This window comes from Buteo buteo, chromosome 4 (assembly GCF_964188355.1).
Source record: "Buteo buteo chromosome 4, bButBut1.hap1.1, whole genome shotgun sequence".
Taxonomy (NCBI): Eukaryota; Metazoa; Chordata; class Aves; order Accipitriformes; family Accipitridae; genus Buteo; species Buteo buteo.
In genome coordinates, this window is record NC_134174.1 from 50,397,040 (window position 1) to 50,421,739 (window position 24,700).

A 24,700-nucleotide genomic window follows, 5' to 3' on the forward strand; every position below is an offset into this window, starting at 1 on the left:
TATTTGCCAAGCTGAATTACGTGGGATTTCTAGAACTGAGAGGGTAACTTTGGGGTACCTCAAAATGGCTAAACAGCTCAAAGAAATCAGAGACTCTATTTTGCCTCCTGCATTTGGCAGAAAAAAAGAATACTTCCTTCTCTTTGTAGCACATCCCAAAATACTTAAGATTATAATCATCAGAAAGATTGGGAATTCTTTCAGCTAAATAGTTGCATGGCAAAAATTCCAGTTTTGTATTCTTTTAAGCCTTGGGGTTTGCTCTCTGGATGTGTCATGTTCTTACCGCTGAAAAGAAGGGTTGCTGTTGTGGGATATCCAGAGAGCAGAGGGAGTAGTTAAGTATTAAGATTGCAGCATTTCATACTGTTTATGAAGATGTTTATGAAAATTATTTTCTGTTATCAAAAAGATGCAGTGTCCAAAAGTGCTGTTCCCTTTATAAGTTCACATTGTTGGAAATACTAAGGGTTCTCTCTTCTGGACAAACAGCCTCTGTAAGGTCATACAACCCTCTAGACATAACACAATGACAAAGACATTTTTGGATGATGATGCATAAGTGTTTGTTATGCACTCGCTACATTATTTGCACTTTCTCTGTTCCCTTCAGTATCCTGAGAAGTTTATTAGTAATACAGGATAGAAGATTATAAGCATTAAAATGTTATATAGTGGCCATAAGAAGTCCATACAGATCTCTGCTGAATGAGACATGGAAGACCTGCTTATCTCATCATGCTTATTTTTTTCAGTGTGACTTCTGTGAGACTACATGGCAATGTTTTATATATAACTGTTCTTTTAGCAACATGTAGCTGTTTTGTTCTATGGTTTAGGATTCTGAAAGGTTTGATTCTGTTCGTCTGAAATCTGCTTGAAAGAATCACCTATTTTGTAGAAACCTGTTTATATTCCTTGCCAGGTTTTTGTATGCAAGTAACGATTAATTGATGTGGTTGTGAAGGACCAGTGCTCCCTTTTATTAAGGGGCTGCTTAATGTTCTGCTCTCTCAATTTAGTGAAAACTATTCAAGCTTCTTAAAAATGTAATAATAAAATTTCACTATGTTTTTTTAAACTGCATTCTTTAATATTCTGTTTCTACAAAGTTGAAAACTATTTAAAAATAACACATGATTCTAGAGAAAAAGTAAATGGTTCACTTTTGAAATAACATGGCGATATTTTAATACGAAAAGTCTGAAACTCTGAAACTCAAATAAATGACACCTATGCAAAAGGAATCATACCCGTTCCTAATATGAACAGAGGAATGAATAAAATGAAACAGAATATAATTTTAAAAGAATAACCATATTTATTTTCTATTAAAAACAGACAGTACATCAAGGTTTAAAATATAAATATCAAAATTATTGCAACAGTTAGCCAACTAGCTTTGTTTGGCAGCAATATTTTACAACATCATTGTGCAATAATATGCTTTAGCAGATTAAACTCCACAAAATCCATGATGTGTACCTTTTCTGCTTACATCATAAATCATCCTACAACAGTAAGATAGTTGTTCTGGCGTATGTATAAAACATCATACAGTAATACAATACATGCTTTATGAAAGCTGGAAAGAAGGAAAGAAGAGAGAATGTCTCTTAATGCTTCCCTTACACCTTTGACTCAAACAAATTTAAGCAACAGATATTTACCCTCCCATTTGCAGTCATTTAACATAGGCAGTTCCAAGTATACATACAAATACACATATATTAAGAGGATTTGTTATAAATAGCTATTGCTTTTACAGGCAGCTTCAAATATGCAATCTTCCACATGTCTTTGAAAAATTAATGTCCCCATTTAGTCTATAAAAAAATAAGAGTTTGTCCACAGGTAAATATCCTTAATTAGAATGTGACTCTGTGAATGTCCCGAAGAGTTTGTCCCAGTGGGTGAAGTAAGGAGCATAGTTTGATTTGAATTTGAGATGATGGAGATCATGATGTGGTGCTCCTCCATATAAACCAAAAGGCACAAGTCGGTGAGTTGACCACGGAAGGTCATATCCTGAATGGTCCTCCACTGACAACCAAATGTTTACAAGGAAGAAAATCATTTCTGTCAAAGGATGGCATCCGAGGAGCATTGGGTTGATAGCAGCAAAAAATCCCAGTGAGAGCAATTCCCATACACTGGAATACTGTGTAGTAAGAGCAAACGTTGACACATGCTTGTGATGCACCTTGTGGAAAGTCTTGTAGAGCCAAGGCACCTTGTGATGAAGCAAATGCCACAGGAAGTACTCAAAATCAAACAGAAGCAGGCAAACTCCTACTTCCAGCAGGACCTCAGGCAGCTCTGGAGCTATCACTGGTAGATTCATTGGTCTCCAGTACCAGTGGAGAAACGTCACCGGGAAGATCAAAACAACATGGTGATATGCACTTTGAATAATGCAAGGCACCATCATTCCAAGAGTTGGATAGTTCTGTGGCTGGATTTTGTATTTTCTCAAGTTTGGTAGTCCAGTGCTTAAAAAGTCCAGTGCAATATATGGAAGACAGAAAGCCATGTATGCTGTAAAAGAAAACAGCACTGGAAAAAAAGGTGACTTGATCAATGGCTCCTTTGCTGTGACAAAGTCCCAAAGAGACTGAAGGCACAACCTGTCCCGCTGTCCAGCCATCGCGTAGCTGAGCAGCACTCTGTCTGACAGGCTGCAGTTCATGCTGATTGCAGTCTGAGAGGTCTGTAAATCCCGCAAGCCTTTATCTAGCCTGCTCAAGGGAGAACTCCGCCCATCAGAAATCCTCCTTACTTAGTAATACGTAGCTTTAAAGAGGAAGTTCCCTTTCCTGTTATACAGAAGTGGTATAATGCATTACAATCTCAGAACAGAATTATCCGGCCAGAGTATTTACTGGAGCTCTACAAGAGACTTGTGTGATAGGAAAAATAAGCAGAAATACAGAATTCTAACACTGGAATTCAGAGAAAGAGGGTAGGAACATTTTCCACTCAAGTGCACACACTTGAAAAACTGCTGTCTCTTACTAATTTTAAATTGTGTCATCCTTTGTTATCCTTTTGCCTTTATAAGTAAGGAAATACAACCTACCATTGATTTTTTTTTATGTGACTGCTACCAAAGATGTGTGTGTACCTAAACCCCAGGTCTGACCTGTGGATGTTTGGTGGGTAATGGATGTGTGCAAACACACATTTTCTTAATGATCCCTTGGGTATACAACAGGTTAAGTCAAAACCTTAAGGAGACCTACACTATGCTTCCAGTCTGAATGTGATGGCTGTGACTTACACCCATCTACTTTTGAGGTCATGTTCTCCTTTATGCTCCTGTATCTACTTGACATGGCAAAATTCACCTGACTTGACTAGATGCTAAACTGAGCCAACAACTTTTGAAGAACAAAATATCCCCCAGTAGCTGGGAAGAATACAAGGTAAAATCTCATTATGCTTCCAAACAGATACTTAGTGACAAGTATTATTTTTGCATTAGTACAATAGTCACTCCACATCTCAAAAGCATTTTGAGCAATATGATAGGGAAATCATTCTTTACACAAGTGTCAAACTAACTTATGCAATTAAAAGATCCACTGGTTAGACCTATGTCCTGTAAAGGGTCTTCCTTTGACCATAGGCAAGCACATAGCAGAGAGAAGCTAGCAGGCTTTACTCACAACATTTCTAATCTGATAAAAGTATTTCAGGGGTAAATGATGGAGGTTTTGATTTAACCACTAAGACATCACTTGGTTTGTACTTTTAGAAAAAGACAAACAAAGCTTTGAACATTTAGGGAAACAGAGCTTGCCATCAGCTTCCTATGAACTCACCTCTTTTGTAGGTACAGCATTTATTCTAATATTGGAAATGAGCTCAACTTCCTGGATGACTTTATTAAGCTTGTTCAGACAATTTTAGTTCTTTGCTATTCAGAAAAGAAATCTGATGGGGGGAAATGGGAGATGAAATTTCCTTGCTTCTCAGTAATTAAGAATGATTAACTAGCAGTGACCTTTTCTGAACTATGCATGGACTTCTCCTAATACTTAACTTTGCTTTCAGTCTCAACTGTTTTCAAGAGGTTCTGCTCTTAAGGAAGTCCAGATTTTGCTCTCTCCTTAGACATCAGGGAGTTTACTGAAACAGTAACATTATCTGTGCTTATTATGCAGGCAATCAGAAGTTCTTTCTTGGAGACAGGTATGGTACGGCCTTCAGAGGCTCTAGCCATTGCATATGCATTTTAGAAATAGATTCAGATTCTCTGCTGTTGTGAGACTGTTCTGTTGAACTCAATTAATTCAGACTGTTGAACATAGCGAAACTAAAAGCCAGCGAGAGACACTAATTTAATGGATGAGGATCTATATCCAAGAGCTTCATTTCAATCTTCTGATTGTATTTTATCCTGACCTCCATTTCACAATAAGGACGTGAAAAATGCATTTGTGACTCAGTCACCGGCTGGGTCTGAAAATATTCCTGAGAGGGATGCCTTCTGTTGATTTATGTAGTTGCAATTAGAAATTAAGCCTCCCGGCTGGGATATGTGATCCTCTATTTTATTAGAACTATTCGGGGACTAGATTTATTCTATAACGTATTCCAAAGGGAGATATAGACAGAAATTGCTCAGCTGCCCTAACGACTCTCCTCCGGCTGCCTAGTCCCTAACAGCCAGGTGAAGCCTCCAGCAGTTTTAGAACCACTGCTGCCTGTAAGCCGCGATTTAAAGAACGGGCATTTTGCCCGCCGATTAGGTCATAGAAAAAAAACGTTCTGAAGTCCCGTAAGGAAAAATAACGGCATTCTGCAGTCTCATTGCTAGCGTGTCCCGCAACACGAAGCCCAAGGAAGGCTCAGGGCGAGCAGCCCCCCGCCCGCCCCCCGCGGCCGCGGCAGCCCCGAGCCCGCCCCGCACGCCGCGGCGCCGGCCGCCCCGCGCCCCGCGCCCCACGCATCTGCCGGCGCGCCGGGGGACGGGCTCTGCGGGCACGGCTGACCCCGGCCGGCACCCGGTCGGGCGCGCCCGGCAAGGAGTGCGCTCAGGGGAACGAGCCCGCACGCACCAGAGAGGTCGAACCCCCGCTCTCCGGAAACCGCCTTCCAGCTGTTCGGCTCAGCCACTGAAAGGCGCTTCTCACGCATTTCTGCTTCGCTAGAGTAGGTTTCTTTGTCAGAGCGAAGCACAACGTGAAGACGAGACGAAGGACAGGCAAATCCTTTCTGTACTTAACTCAGCAACACAACCCCAGCTTTTTTCGCTCAGCTTGCGATGCTGCCAAACTTTCCCATGTGTTGCGAGACGCTAAACGGGTCTCAAAAAAATCAGGACTCCTGCTACAGAGTTTAGGTTGAAGGGCACATAGTTTGGAAGGAGGCCCCGCAAAGGGTCTTAAATAGATTCCACATGAGCACAAGAAGCAAGCACCTACCCCAGGCTCCACCATTAGGTACAAGCTCTAAGGCAAACAGCAAAACACTAAGTGGGTAGGAAAATGAGGGAAAGTTAGCAGGAGGGAGCACCAGGCAGGGAAAACATGCTGAAACTAACGTCACAGCAGCAGAGGCAAATCTTCTTTTTCCCTCCTCCTCCTCTCCCCCTCTGTACGGTGGGTCTATCGTTGTACCAGCGATAAGGCGACATCCCAGCGCGTGCTGAGCCTCCTACCAGAAAAAGGGTGCTGGGGAAGAGGGCTGATAACTTGTTCAGGACAGCAGCGGGGAAGCGGGATAGTAACCCGAGCAAAGGCAGGCAGAGGCGGTCCCTTCTCGTTTTAAAAGAAAGTGTTACCATGCTGGAAAAACACGATAAATGTGAGGTCCTCGCATCCTAACTCACCTTGGTCCGACAGCCTGAGTGCAAGGAGACACCCTGGTCAGCAGTACTCATGGCAGCTCTGCGAGGCTGCGGCTCTAAGCGAGCGCTTCATGCGCCCCCCCCGCGCTGGGCTGCAGCGGCCTCTCCGCAGGCAACAGCACCCCCCAGCGCGGACAGGCACGGCCCGCAGCGCCGCTCCCCGCAAACCGCCCGCCGCGGGCTGCGCCGCAGCGAGCGCTCTCCGAGTGCGGGCTGGCTTTCTGTCAGCCTTACCGCTGTCGGGAAGTACTTCTGAGGCTTCCTTAAGGTCTTCGGCGGTAACAAAATACGCGCCGCTTTGCTGCGGGACGAAAGGTTGGTAGGCACAGATCTGTCTACAGGCCGCAGAGCTGTAACGGGCTGGGAGGGAAAGAGGGGGCTTGGCATACTTACATCTTTTCAACCTATAGTCTCCTTATATTTAGGTGTACTGAGATTCAAGCCCAGGGTCTGAATCCGAAGAAGGGGGATGAGCCTCTGCTCCTCGCATCCCAGGTAAGCAGCTTGAATGCTGAGCCCATGGGTATACTGAGTACTTGAGGATAAAGAACACACGTTCGTCTTCAGTTCTGATGAAAAACTTTAGCCTAAAAACAAAATACTTTTCTTAACAGAACTAACACATTTTCTTAATCAAAATATTTTCATAGCAGCACTCCACCTCCCCAACCAAGCTTCACTGAAAACCTCTCCAGCCAGCGTGGAAAGAAGGCTTAATCAAAGGTCTTTTTAATGCGTTCCTAACAACGGCTAGGGATGGAAAGCTGCCAGCAAAGTAAATTGTTAATTCTCAAGCTTTACCTTACCAGGATGAGTTTTCAAAATAGTAACCATCAGGAAAAGATCCTAAAATTCTTTCATTCAGAATTCATAACTCAGTAGTGAGAAATGGATTTGCATCCTCTACAACTACACACATTCATCATTTCTGGAGGAGTCAGAATGCGATACAGGCACTTTTCAGCTCAGTATCCTCAGAAAATAAGGCTCAGGCAATCATGTTACAGGTGTGGCTACTGTCCATCTGACCTTCATAATTTTTTATTTTATTGATGATTTCAATGATTTTGTTCATATAAAGTTATTTGAAAATAGGCTACTGGAGAAGAGAGGCCATTATTAGCATGCTCATGATGGGCAATGCTGCAGCAGGCGTATATATTTTACAAGACATCAAAGAAAGAGAGAAGACATTATAAATGCTCTAATTATAGGAAAATCTTCCACTAAGAGCTGTGTTTTATTATATATAAGAAAACCTATTCAGCCATCAAGGTTTCTCTCTCATATCTTACAGAGTAAAGCCATTTGTAACTTTTCATTATATTAAAGTATTCATGTTTCCTTTTTTTTGGTATAGCACATTCACCATAAAGAGTAATTTATAGAAAACTGGTTTATTTTGTTCCTAAGCTGACAAAACTGTTTCTCTTACAGGGGCCAAGGGAGTAGGAGCTCTTTTACCACAACATCCTATGCTGAGGCACTTCTATGTTGAGTTGATGTGTAAACTTTCGTCAGTGTAATCACTAGCTGCAGAATCACTAAATAGTGTAAAAATGCTCTGCATTGAGCTAGTACATCATTCAGTACGCACCACTAACATAGACACACTCTACCATCCTTAGGCCTTCTGCATCAAATGAACAGTGTGAATATACTTACAGATGACTATAAAAAAATCCTTTTCAACTTCCAAGCAAAACACGTGGACAAAACCACATGCCTTTCTGTCTGTGTAAGCCCTCATATGCCCGATTGTGTTGTACATCTCTAAGTCAAAGCCCTGGCTCGTGCATTCACTTCAGATGCACACCGGTCTGTGAGTCTGGCAATCCATCAGCTGAACAGGGACTACTTTCTTCTGGCTTTCTAGCATAGTTTGATCATGTCACTAAATGCTGAGACTAAGACAGCAGAACGTGTCTGATGCCCTCTGTTATGCTGGTACACTTTTATATTATCCAAAGCTGACATTCAGCCAACCTTCAACATCATATACACACACACCTATAACACAAAGATGTCTATAAAACAGGCACTAAGATCTGCTTTGAAAAATGTACCATTCATCACTGCTCATTCTTATTAGACCAACCTTCTTGCTCTTCTGCTCTGTGTTCAGGGTCTTATTTTGCACATTTCTTCCCACTGACACCTCTCCAAGTTTGTGTCACATAGTGCTTGTAAATTTAACAAGCCAGGGAGAGCAAGCACAGCAGCACACAATTCCCATAGACAACCCTGCTCCAGCAAAGCAGAGAAGCTCCATCCACAATGGCTTTTGTGTAAAGCTTCCACTATTCTGGCCTTGTTTCCAGGCACGCAGGGGTTTCATCAGCTGACAAAGCTGGCAACACATAGGATTTAATACACCCTCCTATCTTGACTGCACATCTACTGTATTCAGAATGTACAGAAAGGTACAGCCTGAGTATATTTATTATTGAAGATGACAAAGGTCAAAAACTGGGTCAAATGTACCATAGCAGAGGTTAGTTCCCTGCCTTACTATGTGGTTAAATACTATGTATGAGATTACCAGACAGTCTGTTAAGCAATCCAATTACCCAGGGTTTAAGAATGTGATACAAGAAGCTTTCCACCATGTCAGTGGTTTGAAAGGAGCCTCACCTGAAGGCTTAGAAAATTACTCTGTCTTGTGAGCAGTTCTTTACAATTGGTACCTTTCTTAAAAGTCCCCCAAAACAACATGAATGGCCTTTTAGTCTTGGGAAAAGCCTCTTTCAGGACAAAACTAAAACGGAAGCTCACTTGGCTATTTTACTTTCCTATGAGTGGATTGAGAGCAGCCCTGCAGAGAAGGACTTGGGGGTGTTGGTTGACAAGAAGCTCAACGTAACCCAGCAATGTGTGTTTGCAGCCCAGAAAGCCAACCGTATCCTGGGCTGCATCAAAAGAAGCATGACCAGCAGGTCGAGGGAGGTGATTCTCCCCCTCTACTCCGCTCTGGTGAGACCCCACCTGGAGTACTGTGTTCAGCTTTGGGGCCCCCAACATAAGAAGGACACACACCTGTTAGAGTGAGTCCAGAGGAGGGCCATGAAGATGACCAGAGGGCTGGAGCACCTCTCCTATGAAGACAGGCTGAGACGGTTGGGGTTGCTCAGCCTGGAGAAGAGAAGGCTCCAGGGAGACCTTATAGCGGCCTTCCAGTACCTAAAGTGGGGGTACAGGAAAGCCGGAGAGGTACTAGTAGTGATAGGGCATGTAATGATAGGACAAGGGGTAATGGCTTTAAACTGAAAGAGGGTAGATTTAGATTAGATATTAGGAAGGAATTCTTCACTGTGAGGGTGGTGAGGCACTGGAACAGGTTGCCCAGAGAGGTTGTGGATGCCCCATCCCTGGAAGTGTTCAAGGACAGGCTGGATGGGGCTTTGAGCAACCTGCTCTAGTGGAAGGTGTCCCTGCCCATGGCAGGGGGTTGGAACTAGATGATCTTTAAGGTTCCTTCCAACCCAAACCACTCTATGATTGTACTTGTTCTACAGATGTATAGCTGTAGAAAACAGACTCAGCTTTCTGGATTCCGTCCCAAAGATTCACATGTATTCATGAAACAACAAGAAGTGAAACACAACACATTGCTCCAAACTCCAAGCAAGTCTCATGTTTATTGAAGTACTCAAGTTTAATAAACATGATGCACATGGCTCTTGCTGTATCACATACTCTCACAACTGCTAAGTTACCCTCTGTGGATTCCTACAGAAACTTCCTTTCAGCACAGCAAGGTGAAGCAAGTACGGTTGCTACAAATATAAAGCAAACTTAAGAGGTCCTGCTAGAAATCACAACTGAAATATCACGAACAACTTTTTCCTTAAATAAAGCCTGAGGATTCTGTGAGTCTGAATTAGGAATAAAAAACCCCAAATAAACAAACCCTAATTTATAACTAATGCATATTTTTGCATCTTTTTTTACAAAAAAAGTTTGCTTCAGCTTAAAATGCACTATTTTCTATGCCATGTAGAAAAGGCTTTTTACCCTGTTGGGATTACTGACAGAAGTCTGGGTTGAATCCAACCATGGCACAGAAATTATCATCTGGACTGAGGCAACTGACTCTGGACATTGTTCATACATCTACATTTGGCATGGAACTTTTGTGCAATTCAGAGGAGCCAAAGTCCTCTGCGTGGTCAATGGAAAGAGCAAGGCACCTATACTGCAGACAATTACAGCTCTAAAGTCAGACCCCTGAAAGAGACATGAATTCTCTCCCCCCATTAAATGGGGTCTTAGCCCCATTTTGAAGTAGAAACTGAGACAAATGGAAACTGCCGTTAATATTGCCAGGCTTTACCAGGGTGTTGTACAGTTCCTGAGCACAATGGTGGCAAGCACCACACAAGCAGCTAAGAAATAAACAGATCTTCAAAGCAGCAGATGATTAAGGGGAAAAGTCCATGCAAATTAAGTCACTCAAGCTATAGAATTAATGCTTTGGCTCTTCCCTCACCAGTAGTATACTGGGGGAGCTTGTTTTCTAGTGGTCAGTGCAAAGAAAACAAAACACGAGTACGTTACATCATTCTCCTTGAAAGCCATAACCCACTGACAAAGCTGACTGAAAGTGGTATTTCTTTTAACCGCTTCTCTTGTTCCAGGAATCTGCAAGGACAAATAACAATCCTTATCCATAGCTGGTACGTGAAACATGAAAGGCTTCAGGGACACTGTTAAATCAAGAAAAATGCAGCAATGAATCAGTGCCAAAATAGATTTCAACTGACAGTGGTGATCTTCTCTGGCTTCATGACAAATCTTCTGGACAATATTGAAAAAGAAAGTCACCTGATGTAGCTAGCTAGTATGTGATGGCTAAAACAATAACACAGCAAAAAAGTCACTAAGTGCTTTTTAAAGTACCAGCACCAAATGGGTCACTGCAGTACAAGGAGTACCTCTGAAAGGTACTCAGTAGTGGCAACACACCGAGAAATGGCAGTGTTTTATGCACAGTGAAATACTTACTGTTTTAATCATCAAGCACCTGAGGTGCTGAATGGACTAACTTGTCTTTCAGACATGTCACTAAATTTATATGCACATGACATACTCCTTTTGTGCAAAGTAACACTGCTGGTTTTTGAATACCATGCCACTGTGTGCAAAATCAGCAGGATGCAATGAGGATTTCTGCGAGAGAGAGAAATAATACTGAGAAAAACAAACCAAATATGAATCCAGTTCAGTAGTCATTGCTGGCATTTTAAAAATGCATCATAAATAAACAATGTAGCATTATTGCCAGAAAAGCATATGTTCCAAAAAGACGAATTCCTGGTGAACTAATACTCTGACATACCATGCCAGTTTAGAGATACTTCCTAATCATGTTAATTATTTCATTATACATGCGGTAAGGTGCATCAAGGCCCCAGATGAAATCCAAATGTTCCCATTCTGGAATGTTTTTGTGGTAAACCAAGTTTGTGATCTGAGTGAGTAGCATAGCAACATCCTTTGGGTCTGCCAGCCAGTCCTGTCCACCAGTCCACACCGCAGTTGGTACAGTCATCTCTTTTATTTTGTAGAAAGGGGGAGTAGACTGAGGAGGGGGAAAGTGAAAACAAAAACATTAGAAAGAAAACTCTTCAGTGTGATACTACACTGCAGTGTAAAATACAAGCAAGTGCAAGAAGAATGTGTCAAGATTCTCATTTTCTCTTCCTTTCTTGGGCAGCTAGAGATGGAGATGGAGTCCTGACTCAAGAGAAAATGTAACTCCAAGAGTCCTACAATATTATAGCACGCATAGTCATAAAGATGTGGTTTGAGGAGTTTACAAGGCAGTCTCAGAGAATGCATCCCATTTGAGTTATTTCTAAACCCTAATCAAATACTAAAAGTGATTGCCACTCTGAAAGTACGATACTGCAAACTTTCCCAGCCACTAAAGTGGCAAAATATTTTTAGTATTGCACACAGCAATTTAGAAACATGCATGGAGATTAAACAGGCTGAAGATAAGCGATACGCATGAATTGACAGTCTATGCCTTATCATGAGAAGTGCAGTGGGATCTCATGATCTAGGCAGGCAAGACCACCCTCAAGAAACTGTGCCATCACAACTTTGTATCCAAGTGTGGGCTCCATACTGATTTAGGACTACCTTAGACCTCTATAGTCCTGCCTTTTTTTTTTTTTTTTTTTTTTTTTTTTGGGAAAAGGCAGATCTCCAGTTGGTTACTGGGCAACACTAGCAGCTCTTTAGCATGCAGCGTAAACACAGCACCCAGAGAAGTGCCCAAGGACTTTTTTTGTGATGCTCAAGAATTATAACATATCCATAAAAGACGTCTACCTGGTTGTAGTGAGCCATATTTGCAGCCTTGCTTCCCCAGTCATAAGCTTTGAGTTCCCCAGTCTTCACAGCCTAGAAATAAATAAGTATTCACACATAGAAAGAAGAACTGCAAGATTTCTATTTCAGGAATAAAAAAAGTATAGGTCACCTGGAGAATCAGCAAAGGCAACTGACATATGAAACAGTGAAATGCCAAGTATTAACAAGTGTCACTGCTTTGCCCAGTATCACAGGAGAGGGAAACATTAACATTCAATACCATTAGACTTTGTCCCTTAAGATTTCACGGTCTTTCATAGCAACGGCAGGAAAGATTAAAGAAAACAGTTTAGTGCATCCAAAGCCAGGATGTGCCAGCTCCATGCTTACTTCTGAAATATTTACCTTGCTGTCTAAATGCGTATGAACACAGCATGGAGCTTTTTTAGAAAGTCTGCTCTGTATGATTTAATTACTATTTTTCAGAAACGGAAGTCTATATAACAGGGATCTGGAAAAAAAAAAGTCTTCACAAAATTCTTCCCGAGCCAACACTTGAACAGCTATTTACAGCAAAACACACTGCTTCTGAATAGATGACCAAGTCCAGTTACAAGATCACAAGTAGCACTGACCGCTGCTTCCATGGCAAATGTCTTCTTTTATTTGTCAACCTGCTGAGCAAGCTTCAGGCACAATAGCATCACAGGCATGAAATTGTGCACTGAGGTGAAATTCAAAATACACTAATAAAATAGAAAATCAAGCCAAACAGAACAGAAAGCCTGCTGCTTTTCACTGGCTAAAAATATAACTTGTAATCAAAACTGGGTTTGCTGAAAGGGGAGCAAATACTTGTTACAGCATCTCTGAGTTAAGTTATTCCATTGTATTCTTTGTTGACCTTAAGTACTTAGTTAGCCTATCTTCAAAGAAATAGGGGAGAGGGGTGAGCCACCATAAGTCTGTATCATCAAAGCAGCTGCAGTGAACAGCTGCCATTCTGACAATTGGCAGTTCCAGAATTCCACTTGGGCTATGTTACATATATATTTTGGCATCTTATTTCATTTAAATATCAGAGACATCAATATTCTACAAACAAGCTAGAGTCACGGACATTTTATATTTTGGAAACTCTACCTGGCTCCAGTGGATCATGTTTTGTACAGATGTCCCTGCCGGGCAGTGTGTTGAATACACATCCACTCGGCTCTGCAACAAGATAATTAATATGGTTTACTCCTCACAGCGCAACAGTGCAACCATTACTGCTTGTTGAATAACTAACAGAAAATTTTCCATTCCTCTTAAAACTGTTATAAACAAAAGTTAACTAGAGCCATATATACAGAAGAGGTAAAAGGTTCAAATGTTTTGGGGATTACTTAAAATTAACTGCAGAACTTTAAAGCCAAACTTTAAACCTGATAATGATATCCACTCAACATTTTTTATATATTCAGAATATCTTTTAAACAGTGCTAGTACTGTAAGAATTGGGAGCACATTAACTAATATTTAGATGGACCTCCAGAGAAACCTTGCATTAGTCTACAGCTAAACTAGTAACTGTCAATCCAAACTGATTCAGAACTTCATATACTTGGAGTTTAGAAGTACAAAATACACAGGCAAACTTAAATCCTGGCAGAAAAAAAGACAATCAACCACCAATAAAACTCTGAAAACTGTATGTGCTGGCAAGAAAAATCAAAACCCACACTTTCACCTTGATATAAAATATAAAAAAATGCACATTTTTGCGCACAGAATAGTGAAAAAAATTAATGCTAATTGTATCTCACTCCAATAAAAATATCCTCAGCCTTCATCTACCTGTGGGTAAACTGATACCAGGTTCTACTTATTTCAGGGATTTAGAAACACTTTAAGAAGCATTATGAAAAAAGGTGGTCTCACGCGAGTTGCTGTTATCTAGCTTTTAGATAACAAAACAAGTCCTATGAACACGTCCTTTGGAACTAGAACCACAGATGAAGCCATCAGCAGAGTCAGAAATTGGTCGCAGCAAAAATAATTGCACACATCCACTGAGAGACCAGAAAACTTCAACAGTTCTCTTGAAAATGGTTGAAAACTGTATCTTTATTCCTCACTTCCTTGCAAAAAGAATGAAATACTTGCACCATCATATTAATTCACTTCTTACCCACTTCTCCCAACAGATCTAAAATAATGTATTTTAGCTTTCCAGTAACACTTTAAAAGGTTAATTCTATCCATCCAAGCTGGGCAACTACATCTATACCAAGGACAGATATTCATCTAAACTCAGTGTGATGAAGGCAGCATTATTTTTTTTCTAATTACATATAAAGGACAATCACTACGGTGATACACAGTCAATACTGTGTTAGAATTCACAATAACTCAGCTATTAAAAGTCACCACAACATACCATATTCAAGTTCCTCTCATTAAAACCACACAGAAGAAAGAATAAGTTGCCGCAAAGGTCATCAAGTATTCTGTGTGTGCAAACATGGGTAGCAAGCCACTTCAGCAAAGAATTCTGAGGGAGGAATTGTTTCTTTCCAAACATGTCCTACAAAATAACACACACATAGGACAAACATAATTGCATAGAATGACCTGGATTTAGTTTTTACACTACAACATTCTTGAGGTAATTTTTTCCATTTGCACTGGTGACAGGTGTGCCATATGAAAATTATTTATCTCTTTATCAACCTCGTTTATAGTCCAACAGGAAGGTCATGGTTAGTGCTTCTGCTACCAATGATACAGTCCATTACCCTCACAAAAAGTATGTGGGAAGTGGGACCATCATTAAAGAATTCCAAACCTCACCTCAAATGCTAATCAGTTTTAAATTCAGTATTTTACAGGAGTACTACACAGCTTCTTGTCATCAGAGTTGTTTAAGGTTAAAGTATTTTAGAGCTACATCTGCTAATGTTAAATGGCTTTGTACTTGCAACTTCCTCTCTTCAAACCATGTAAGAACAACAAGCAGCATGAGCTGTGGTGGACACTTCCTCCTGATGACTATTTTTAAAATGGCCAAGGATTTGAAAATGGCCCACTGAGCACTTCCTTAAAGAGTGACACAGCTCTTTAAAGATACAACTGACACATGGGTTTGTGGCTGTCATGTACTTCTGCACTCCAGGTTTTTTGCAAGTCACCATGAGAATCAAGTTCCTCAGCACAACCCGAACATCTGCACAGGGCACTGATCAGCTACTATCCTTATTAGAAAAAGTTAATTTCACAAGGAACAGGAGACCACAATTGTTAGTATCACTTTTACGCATCTGCCTTTTGAGCAGGAAACTAACAATGCAAACAGCTGCGCATTAAATCTGTACAAGGTACCTTAGAGAAGGGTTTATCTCACAGAACAAACAGCTCTGGGAATCTCCACGGGTGGTGGAAAGAAAAGTGATCGTTAAAAATGACACATGGCAAGCAGAGCGTTCACTATGTCTGACTTCAGGCACTTAGTGCAGCCTGCCAGTCTGCCTACATTCCCTTTGATGTTAATGGTGAAAGGGAAACTCCTCCACAGGATGATTCACAGCATCTAAATAAAGCTGCTGCTCTTCACCACCCTCTGAGGGATCCTCTTCTAATACTAAATGGTTAATCGTGAAACAAATCTGTTAAAGTTCATGATGATTCAAAAGTATTCCGTATAAAGCTATCATATGACTGTTCTAAAACAGGCCAACTATCTAATTAATCATGCGATTTCTGTAGCGTAAATTCTAGAAACATGTAAATGGAAAAACATAATTTTATTCCATCTCTTAAGTTGTAATTGTAAAATACTACTTTAAACTGATGCAAATTGTCTCATTAGACAGCAGTAAAGCCAGAGAAGCCACTGCTTACTTCCATAGCATTATTATGGAAAAACTGGCCCAGTATTCTTCTCAAACACGGTAATCTAATGACAGCTATTAACATTCTTTGCTATGCTGTTTTCAACTAGAAAGGGGGACACCTGGTTTGGCTTAGAACATTTACACTCAAATACAAACCTTGAGTAGCAGGTCAGGAAACACTCCCAATTTTGCCAGAGGACTAGTGGCAAACTTGACTGTAGCTACTGGTGCCAAGGCAAAGAACATTTTGATTTTCTTAGCCAGCTGGGGCAAAGTTGAAAAAGCAATGAAAGCTGTAAATAATATGAGAATAATTAACAAACCTCACTGACACAAGTTAGATGAGAATTTTACCTGGCAGTGATTCTACAAAATCTAAGATACGTTGAGTGTTCACAAGTATTTTTAGATTAATAGTTTCATTGTTGTCTCTAGGATCAGTTTAGATATTTTAAATTAAGCTAGTTACTATGGAACACAAATTAAGAGGCAAATCAGAAGGATTTGTTTTCTTCTGAAAAACAAGTTCATGCTAACTCACTCAACACTCTTCCAGCTCTTTCTATCTGCAGGTCTAAAAGCACCTGAGCCAGGCCTTACCTACAGCAAAATATTTTGGAAGTGGGAATCTTTATTCTACATGTCTGATGATTCTAATTTTATTATGCACAGTTCATCAATTTATTTTAATACAAACTGTACTGGTGGCTACCGGTCACTTCAATTTATCATTTCAATAGCTTCCCACTTTAAGTAAACACCGAAAGGTTAAGTCTTTTCTTTTTAATGTTGATGAATATTCCAGGAAGCAGCTAAAAACCAGAAGGAGTAGATTTCAAAAGCCCTAGTTTTTCATCATTAAACCACATATCGGGAACTTGGTATCATTTCAAACACAACATATTCTAACGAATGCATCTCTTCACATACCCATTGTGGTGCCCTGTGAATGGCCAATGTAAAATACTTGTTCCTGGCCAGTCTTCTTCAAAATAAAGTCCACTGAGGCTGGAATGTCATACTTGGCCATTTCATCGAAGCTACAAAGCAAAGATAAAGTCAGTTGTGTAAGTAAAGTTATCAGCGTGGAACAGCTGCACAGAGCTTTACTGCATTGCAGATCAGTTGTCTGGACATAAAGAAAAGCTTCCTTTGGATGAAGCAGAACACTCTGGTGATTGAGTCTTCACACCAAGCACTGGTGAAAGCAATTAACATTCTGCTCGCCGCGTATGAAGGCTGTCTCAAGACGCTATACTGACCATAAAACTCCCCTTTACTGCCCCTACATATGTGACAGCACAGGTAACCAGAATAAAAGCATCTTGTACATTCACAATGTGACTGAGCTGAGATGATGGGCAAAGAGATGAAGAAAAGCCTGCTCACAAACAGCGTGTGTAGTTTCTCTAGCAAGACGAGGATACCTGAAAACCCAGAATTCTTCTTGCTTCACTGTGAAGTGCGTATGTTTCCTGGACCAGGTATTCCCTCTGCTGTTTCCCAGCCATACATCATAGCCAGCGTCTGCCAGCATAAAGCCAAGGCTGTTGTAATCCAAGTTAGTGATCCAATTGCTGGCATCTGCAAGCAAACCATGCTGCAGAAACACAGCAGGCCTTGGACCTGAAAAATAAAGCACTTAATGTAGCTTCCTGTTCATCTGGAATTGAATGCCCAAGAATAATTCAAGTGAGTTACTGAAAGTCTGCTTTAGATTTGCACTTTGAATATTTAATCTACTTGACTTAATCCACTAAGATTAGCAATTTGTATAATACTCATAGTGCTATGAAAACCCACATTTTCACAAAAAGCTACTTTTTATTATTAAGAATTTTAAACTAGCAACTTGTTAGTTTCCTAACTAGAGCAAAAGACTTTTTGAAGTTCAAAACAGACAGCAAATGTGCAATACGCAAACATGAGAAAAGCAGGAGCTACAAGAAAAATGCAGGTAGCCCTTAAAACTGTTTCAGGCTCACAAATACTCAGCAGAGTGGCCCAAACACAGAGACATCTAAACTACTTATGACCCTTGCCCTGTCCCTAAATCTGGGGAAGGCATTCCCATAGACGCGCTACTGAGATCTTTGTTTTCCAGTTAAGACAATGCCAAACTAGGGTGCTGAGCTGTGGAAATCTCTGCAAGTGGTGGTACTGACTTTGTCTCTACGCAACATCCTGCCATTACCAAAGCTCTGGCAGAACCTGAAGAGCAGTAGCCAACAAGGGAATCTAAGTTTCAAAGGACTTTCTCCCCTTGGCTTAAATAGTTAACCACAGTCAAGACCCAGGTGGAATTCAGGAAGCCTCCCTCCTGACTTCCCCATCCTTAAAAGGGAAATGACACCTTTATGTGGAATGCAGATTAGAAAATTGAAGGTTCCTGCTTATACACAAAGGAAATAAATTAACATACAAGCCTTCAGGAGGAACATGACCTTCAGAAAATTCAAGGCCTGTCTCTGGATCACACAGTAGCACAGGTGTTTTGGGGTGGGGTTTTTCTGCTTTAATAACTGAAATCTGATAACATGGTAACTTTAGCTCAATGCCAGAGATTACTCAGGAATTTACCTTCTCCAATGACACATCACTCTATTACAATACTTCCTCCATTGATAATTTAGACTTGGATCTTTCAGCAGAAACAGCCAAATCACAACTGTTTCAGTCATCTACATGCTCCATTCCAGGTCATGTCTATCAATGTTTGCTGTGAGTTCCAAAATCCAAATTAGCAATATTCCTCCCTCCTGGGAACATTTATACCTGTGATGAGGAACATTTTCAGTGCCTGCTTTTCCCATTTTGTTAAAAAAAACCATGTTGTGACATGCTGTGTCTGCAACCAGAGCAGATCTCCAGCAGTGCCAAAGTGGCACTGGAGACAGTACAGTTCAACTCAGCAGTTTACTCCACTGCAGTAATACTTCATTGCCTTATGAACAGCATGCAGGATTTTCAAGCCAAACATTAAATTTGTTTTCTTTAACGTTCACTTTTAGCTTTGATACCTTCTTTCTGATGTCAAATATAGAAAATCCTGTGGTAGATTCGAAAGTCCTGTTTTAAATTAAGTTAGTTAATCATTTACAACTTCAAACAATTTTCATAATACCTAGAGAAGCAGCCAAGATCATTCTGATCTTTTCTATTCTTCCTGATTAATCGTGCCTCACCTGGAACACCAATTCTGATCCTTTCTATTCTCTCTGATTGATGATGCGTCCCTCTTGGCAGGAAAACAAACCATTGACCCGATACAGAGCAACTTAGCGGTCAAAGCGAGGAGGCGATACCTCCCCAACCAACCACCAAAGACCACCAGAGACTCCTGCGCATGCGGAGAGGGCATTTGATGTACCATGGTTCTACAATCCTATGCATATGCATTAGATAGTTTGAATATATATACTAGGTAGGAGTAGTTTAATAAATTAGATGCAATTGTCACTCTATAAAAGGGACACAACTGATGCATCTGGTGTGTTTGATATGTGGAAAGTCCACTGAGTACCCTGTGCAGAATAAAGCAATCTCCCTCCTGAGATTTGTCTATTGCACAGTGGGTAACAAATCCCTTTTAGGACAATGTTCCCTTTTACTAAACTCAGATCAACCAGGTTCTGTTTTTTTGAAGAACAGGCTCTCCTCAAGCCGCTACTTGCATGTTTCATAACATAGGAAGGGGAAAACTGTTTATGTTTTATGCTTTAATTCTGTTCTCCTATTAGCTTCCAGTTTCTGCCAGTTCCTTTTTCTCTTTACCAAGCAGTCACCAGATCTGCACATGAATTGCACAATCATATGACAAACTGACTTGGACAATAATAATTTTGTATCACCTCTGATCCTAAAAACCCCAGAAGGGGAATAAGAAAGGCAGGTCCTTAAACTACACTTTCCGCTATGGAACTTTTTGTTCTCTTCACTGCACCCCCAAGAAGCTGAAGACAGACTTACTTCCATGCCCTTCTTACGCATGCTATGCAGTTGTTTTAGATTTTTAGTTAATACTAAAGCCAAAAATCATTGATGTTTTGCTTTTAGGTTCTCTGGACATTTTCTCTCTCTTTTTTTTTTTTTTTTTTTTTTTCAGCTGAAGAAATGTAGGTTTTGTTCCAAAACATCATGTGATACGTAATTCCAAGGGATCTTATTCACATTATGCAGGTATTGCAAAACAAGAGTTATGGCATATATACGCTAAGTCAGCAGTAAGACATCATTGGTATCTTTCTGAGAAAAGATACCAAGTCTATAAAAACTTAAGATCAACATGAACTTTGAAATCTTCATTCTTCTAGGAGATCATACTTCCCCAAATGTGCTCAGTAATCCTTGTTTTTAAAATTAAAGCACTTTGCAAAACATGAACTTGGGGTCCAGGGTGTGGCAAGGGGAATGTGGAGAATTCCCACAGGTCAGGAAACTTGTTTGCTTATGTCATTGATGAAGGATTCGACAAAATCAACAGGTACAAAGGCAGCCTGTCTTTTTCCTGTGGGCTTCTCTGAAATTCCTAAGTACAAAGACACCTGCCAGGTTTGACTGGCCTTGTCCATGCACTGATCTTTACACAGCCACCTTGTGAGAGACAACGGACAGTGCAAACATCCTAACTCATACAAAACCAATAGATAAGGTCAGGAAGACTGTTGCTTGGCCTTTGGCAGAGAAGAGGGTTTTTCCGCAGGTCTTGTTCATACTCAAGGCTATAGAACAATCACTGATTTATTTTGTGAGTTCTATGTTTTCACCTCTCACCCTGTTTGTTTTTTTTTTTTTTAGTCCAAATTGTTCTGAGGCAGTCCTTAGAATACTTACAGCTTCTATGTGAACAGGCTGCTGTTGTATGCATGCAGTTGTCTGTAGGATCTTTTATAAGGGGTGGCAACAAGACTGATACCAAATTCAGCCATTGCTCTTCAAATACACTGTTAATTCCATACGCAGTGTACGAGGACAGCAAGTCAAAGGCTACGTGTCTCTCCTCTTCCACATACATTTGACTCATATTTAAAGCATTCCATCATTCAGTCCTTGCAAAAACCTTTGCTCGTATCACTCCCTTAAGTTTCAGCTTACATTCCCCCTACATTTCCTCTCCCCCACCTCCTCACCTGTACACCCACAGCATCCCTTCGATGGTTTTATACCAGCTTTCACAGTAATTCTTACAGCTTGTAACAGTGCCCTGGTGGCATACGCCAATGCTCCTCCCAGTCCCCCATCAAATCACATCCATAAAGCAACCTGGTCTGGGCCGACTGTTGTCAACTACCTGTTACATGTCCTAATTTGCAATATATTTTTAAATGTACTGTACTCAAGATGTTCTGAAGGGATTTTATCTTATTGCATTGTTTTACTTATTTAAGCAGCTGTGTTAAATATTACACCCCAGTAGTACGCAGTATTGGTCTGGCTTGTACCTTACTGCAAAGGGAGCTTCAGAGAGGTTCAAATTAACAAACAAATTTTTATTTTATGCAGAAATCAGGCAGTAATTATTTTGTGAACATTCTAGTGGGAACTCTTGTTGTTTAGTTATATTTCACCAAAAGAGGCATGTGAACAGTGCCTACTTCTGAAAATGGTCAGGCATTTTTAACAAACTTATTTGTTTGTTTATATGTTTGACTACATAGGACATTTAGTCTGCAATCCTGTTCTGGATTATTACAGGAACAAAAGTTTAATAAATCAAAGAGAGCTTTTTCATTACTTCCCATTTTTCCAAGCAGACATAAATCTTACCTTTGCTTCTCTCATGGCCTTTTCTTCCATAAGGAATTCTGTTAACGGAAAGGATATACCCATCTTCTGTTGTCACTTCATACTCCTCACTAGGGTATCCCCTGAAGGTAATAATTTGACTCTGAAGAAAGAAAAGAAACCGCCTTGGAGTCAGACTGCCAGCCTCCTCAGTTCATTAACATGTGCAAAATACTCAGGGATCCTTCCAAAGATAGCAATGTGAAGTTAAAGGATGCAGTAGGAATGTGCCATACCACCCACCTATTCGATGTACACAGGTTTTCTTATGAGACTTATCCCAGTATGGAGTCAGGGACTAGCCAGAGCACAGACCTTATCCCAGGAATTTGGGAGGACTCGCTAGCCTGTCCCCATCCACTGTCATATTAGTTACTCACACGCTGCTTACAGTGAGAAAGGAGACTGAAGTGTTGAAAAGGAGATTATGATAAGAGGGCAAAACACCGAGACATGGATTTGGGAGACAAAAATTGAAACTGCTCTCAAGGAAAGCAGTATCTTTCAGTAACAAACAAGTGAGGACAGCAAAAAGCCACTGGCACCACAGCAGCATATGGAAGAAGAGAGGACTTCATCTCTCCTGAAGGGAAACATTTCAGATTTATATCTGAACTTAGTAAGCCGAGTTCTCTGTTATACAGAGGACGCAACTGTGTTTAGGCGACGTGCTGAAATGAACCACAAACACAGCAGCCTTAAAACACTAAGGGCACACTCTTCACATGTGCGAGCTGCTGACATTGCCACACCTCAGCTCATCGTTTCATGTGCCACTTCTTACTCACCTTTCTCCTCAAACCTTATGTCTGTTTCAGAGCTTTTAAGTGACTTTGCTGACAAGCCAAACAAGAAAATAACAATAAAAAACCCTACACTTGTTTAACACTATGATTTCATTAATAGGTTTATCTCCCACCTCCTATGTCTTGGGCTTTATGTTATTTTCATTTGATGCAACTCCATTAGGACAGAGAACTTGCTATTTAATTGGTTTTACGACAACAACTGCCTTGAGAAAATGTAAAAAATGCAAGGCATGACTGGCATTCTACTCTTAGGCTGCTGGGCAAGGAAGAGAAGGAGCATTTAATTAAATGTGCTATTTCTTTTAAACATATCTTTAATCATCCACAGTGACATTAACATTCCAAAATTATTTTAAGGCTAAATTCCATTCAAATGCTATTAGCTTTAGACTAAATTACTATTTTCAGTTCTCGAAATGATATTTAGATGATACTGAGGACTCAAGAACTTCTTTTCTTATAGACCTTAAGCATTTCTAGCCTGAAGTATCTTCTCGCCCGTGTGAAAAAATGGCACAGTTTAGATGGGGCAGAGGAAAGAGCAACTAATACCAGTTACTAACAGCAGGTATTTCCTGGAGTTGGCTATTCCAGCAGAAGGAGAATAAAGTTCAGAGAGTCAGTGCTAGATGGGGAGAAAAGCAGTTGTGGGTCAGAACGGGGGAGCGTCGTGCTGGCAGCACAAGTACGCTTCACAAACACACGCTTTCCTAGCAGTTAAGAACGAGAGCGTCCTGACTGTAGCAAAAACCACAGGTCTGGATCAGAAAACATGCGAGCGAAAGACCCGCCACAGGCAACAGGGGGGCAAAAAGGACCTGGAAGGCGGAGAAGAGAAAGACGAGGTGCAAGCAGAGGGTGCAAGCAGCAGCAGCAGGCTGACCGCCGACCAGTGGCTGAAGCCTCCCGCGGCTCCCGCCGCGGCTGCTGAGGGCGGCAGGCACCGGGCTTGCGCCCGTGGAGCCGCGAAGGGGCCGCCCGCCGCCCGGACCCCCCGGCCCGCTCCGCTCCTCTCCTCGCCTCGCCCCGCTACAACCCCGCGGCCGCAGCCGGTGACAGGTCTCGGGCACTTCTCCCTCCCCGCCGCGCCCCGCCGCGCCACTCACGATGTTCATGTTCGTTTCGGGGTCCACATTTCTCCTCCCTGCGGCGAACGCGCCCGAGCCGGCGACGCTCTGCAGGAGGAACGCGGCGACCACCAGGCCCCGCATGCTGGCCCCGCGGGAGGGAGGGAGGGAGGCGGCAGGTCCCGAGGCTCGTCTGCTGCCTCCGCCGGGCGCGCAGACCGCTACGGGGCCGCGTCACAGGGGCGGGGGCGGCCGCCCGGCTGACGGGGCGAGGACGCGGGCGGCCGCCGTCCTCTCAGCGGCGGCGGGGCGGCCGCCGCGGGCCGGGGGCGTTGTCCGGCCCCGAGCGGCTGAAAGGGCGCTGCCGGGCTGCGCGCCCCGGCGTGTGTACCGCGCCCCTTCGCGCCTCCCCCCTCCGGGTGACCGCGGCCCGGCGGACCCACCGGGCGGCTGGGCGGCCCGCCCTCCGCGGAGACCGACCTGCGCTCCCGGCGCGGGTGAGCGCGGCGGGAGGAGGGCGCTAGGCCGGCGGCGCGGCGCGGCTCAGGCCATGCGGCGCGGCCTATCGGCGGCGGCGGCGGGGGCCGCCCGGCCCGGCCCGGCCCAGCCCGCCCCACCCCGCCGGGCCGGGAGCCCGCGGGCCGGGGGTGCGCGGCCTTGGGCCGCCTGAGCCGGCGTGATTCAGCGTTTCTCAAGGAATACCTGGGTAGATCCACCGCCCACCGCCCGCCCCGGGCTCCATTTTCAGAAATCTTTCAGCCCCGAGAACGGCGCCCACGATTTTTGCTCCCCAGCCCTCCTCGTCTCCCGCATCTGCTCCTCGTCGGAAGTCTCCAGAGTCCTGACGGTGCCGCCCGCCCTGCGAGGGGGTATTTTATTTTCTGCCCGGATCCCGCAGCAGTCTCCAGGGAGAAAGCAGCAGCAGCACGGAGGGGCCGAGGCCTCGCCTCTCCCGGTGGCGGGAGCGTCCCCGCGGGACGCCCCCCCCGG

General features: G+C 42.5%; 2 protein-coding genes across 4 annotated transcripts; both read right to left on the bottom strand.

Annotated features, from left to right (window-relative positions):
• Positions 1–1,310: 1,310 nt before the first annotated feature.
• Positions 1,311–5,938, bottom strand: CH25H (cholesterol 25-hydroxylase). The gene is made up of 2 exons (XM_075026028.1): positions 5,837–5,938; positions 1,311–2,816 (listed from the first exon to the last, which is right to left on the bottom strand). Exon 2 carries the CDS (start codon positions 2,687–2,689, stop codon positions 1,865–1,867), a length of 825 nt encoding a protein of 274 aa, XP_074882129.1. The 5' UTR covers positions 2,690–2,816; positions 5,837–5,938; the 3' UTR covers positions 1,311–1,864.
• A 379-nt stretch (positions 5,939–6,317) lies between these two features.
• On the bottom strand, positions 6,318–24,520 carry LIPA (lipase A, lysosomal acid type). 3 transcript variants are annotated; one of them, XM_075026025.1, is made up of 9 exons: positions 23,750–24,302; positions 21,817–21,937; positions 17,478–17,676; positions 16,981–17,090; positions 16,207–16,343; positions 14,598–14,744; positions 13,319–13,390; positions 12,194–12,265; positions 6,318–6,441 (listed from the first exon to the last, which is right to left on the bottom strand). In XM_075026025.1, the coding sequence occupies exons 1-9, from the start codon at positions 23,852–23,854 to the stop codon at positions 6,418–6,420; spliced, it is 987 nt and encodes a 328-aa protein (XP_074882126.1). In that variant the 5' UTR covers positions 23,855–24,302; the 3' UTR covers positions 6,318–6,417. The 3 variants fall into 3 exon arrangements, with proteins under 3 accessions (XP_074882126.1, XP_074882128.1, XP_074882125.1); XM_075026027.1 differs by lacking the exons at positions 6,318–6,441; positions 23,750–24,302 and adding exons at positions 9,474–11,435; positions 24,413–24,520; XM_075026024.1 differs by lacking the exon at positions 6,318–6,441 and adding an exon at positions 9,474–11,435 and having other exon boundaries at positions 23,750–24,298.
• Between the last annotated feature and the right edge of the window lie 180 nt (positions 24,521–24,700).

Excerpts from the sequence above, each read along its gene's own strand:
- CH25H (XM_075026028.1), bottom strand. The coding sequence starts at position 2,689 with ATGAACTGCAGCCTGTCAGACAGAGTGCTGCTCAGCTACGCGATGGCT.
- LIPA (XM_075026024.1), bottom strand. The coding sequence starts at position 23,854 with ATGCGGGGCCTGGTGGTCGCCGCGTTCCTCCTGCAGAGCGTCGCCGGC. Across the intron at positions 17,091-17,477 it reads GAAGAATTCTGGGTTTTCAG|CTTCGATGAAATGGCCAAGT; the intron begins GTATCCTCGTCT and ends TTTGCTTTGTAG. Across the intron at positions 13,391-14,597 it reads ATGAGAGGAACTTGAATATG|AGCCGAGTGGATGTGTATTC; the intron begins GTATGTTGTGGT and ends ATCTTGTTGCAG.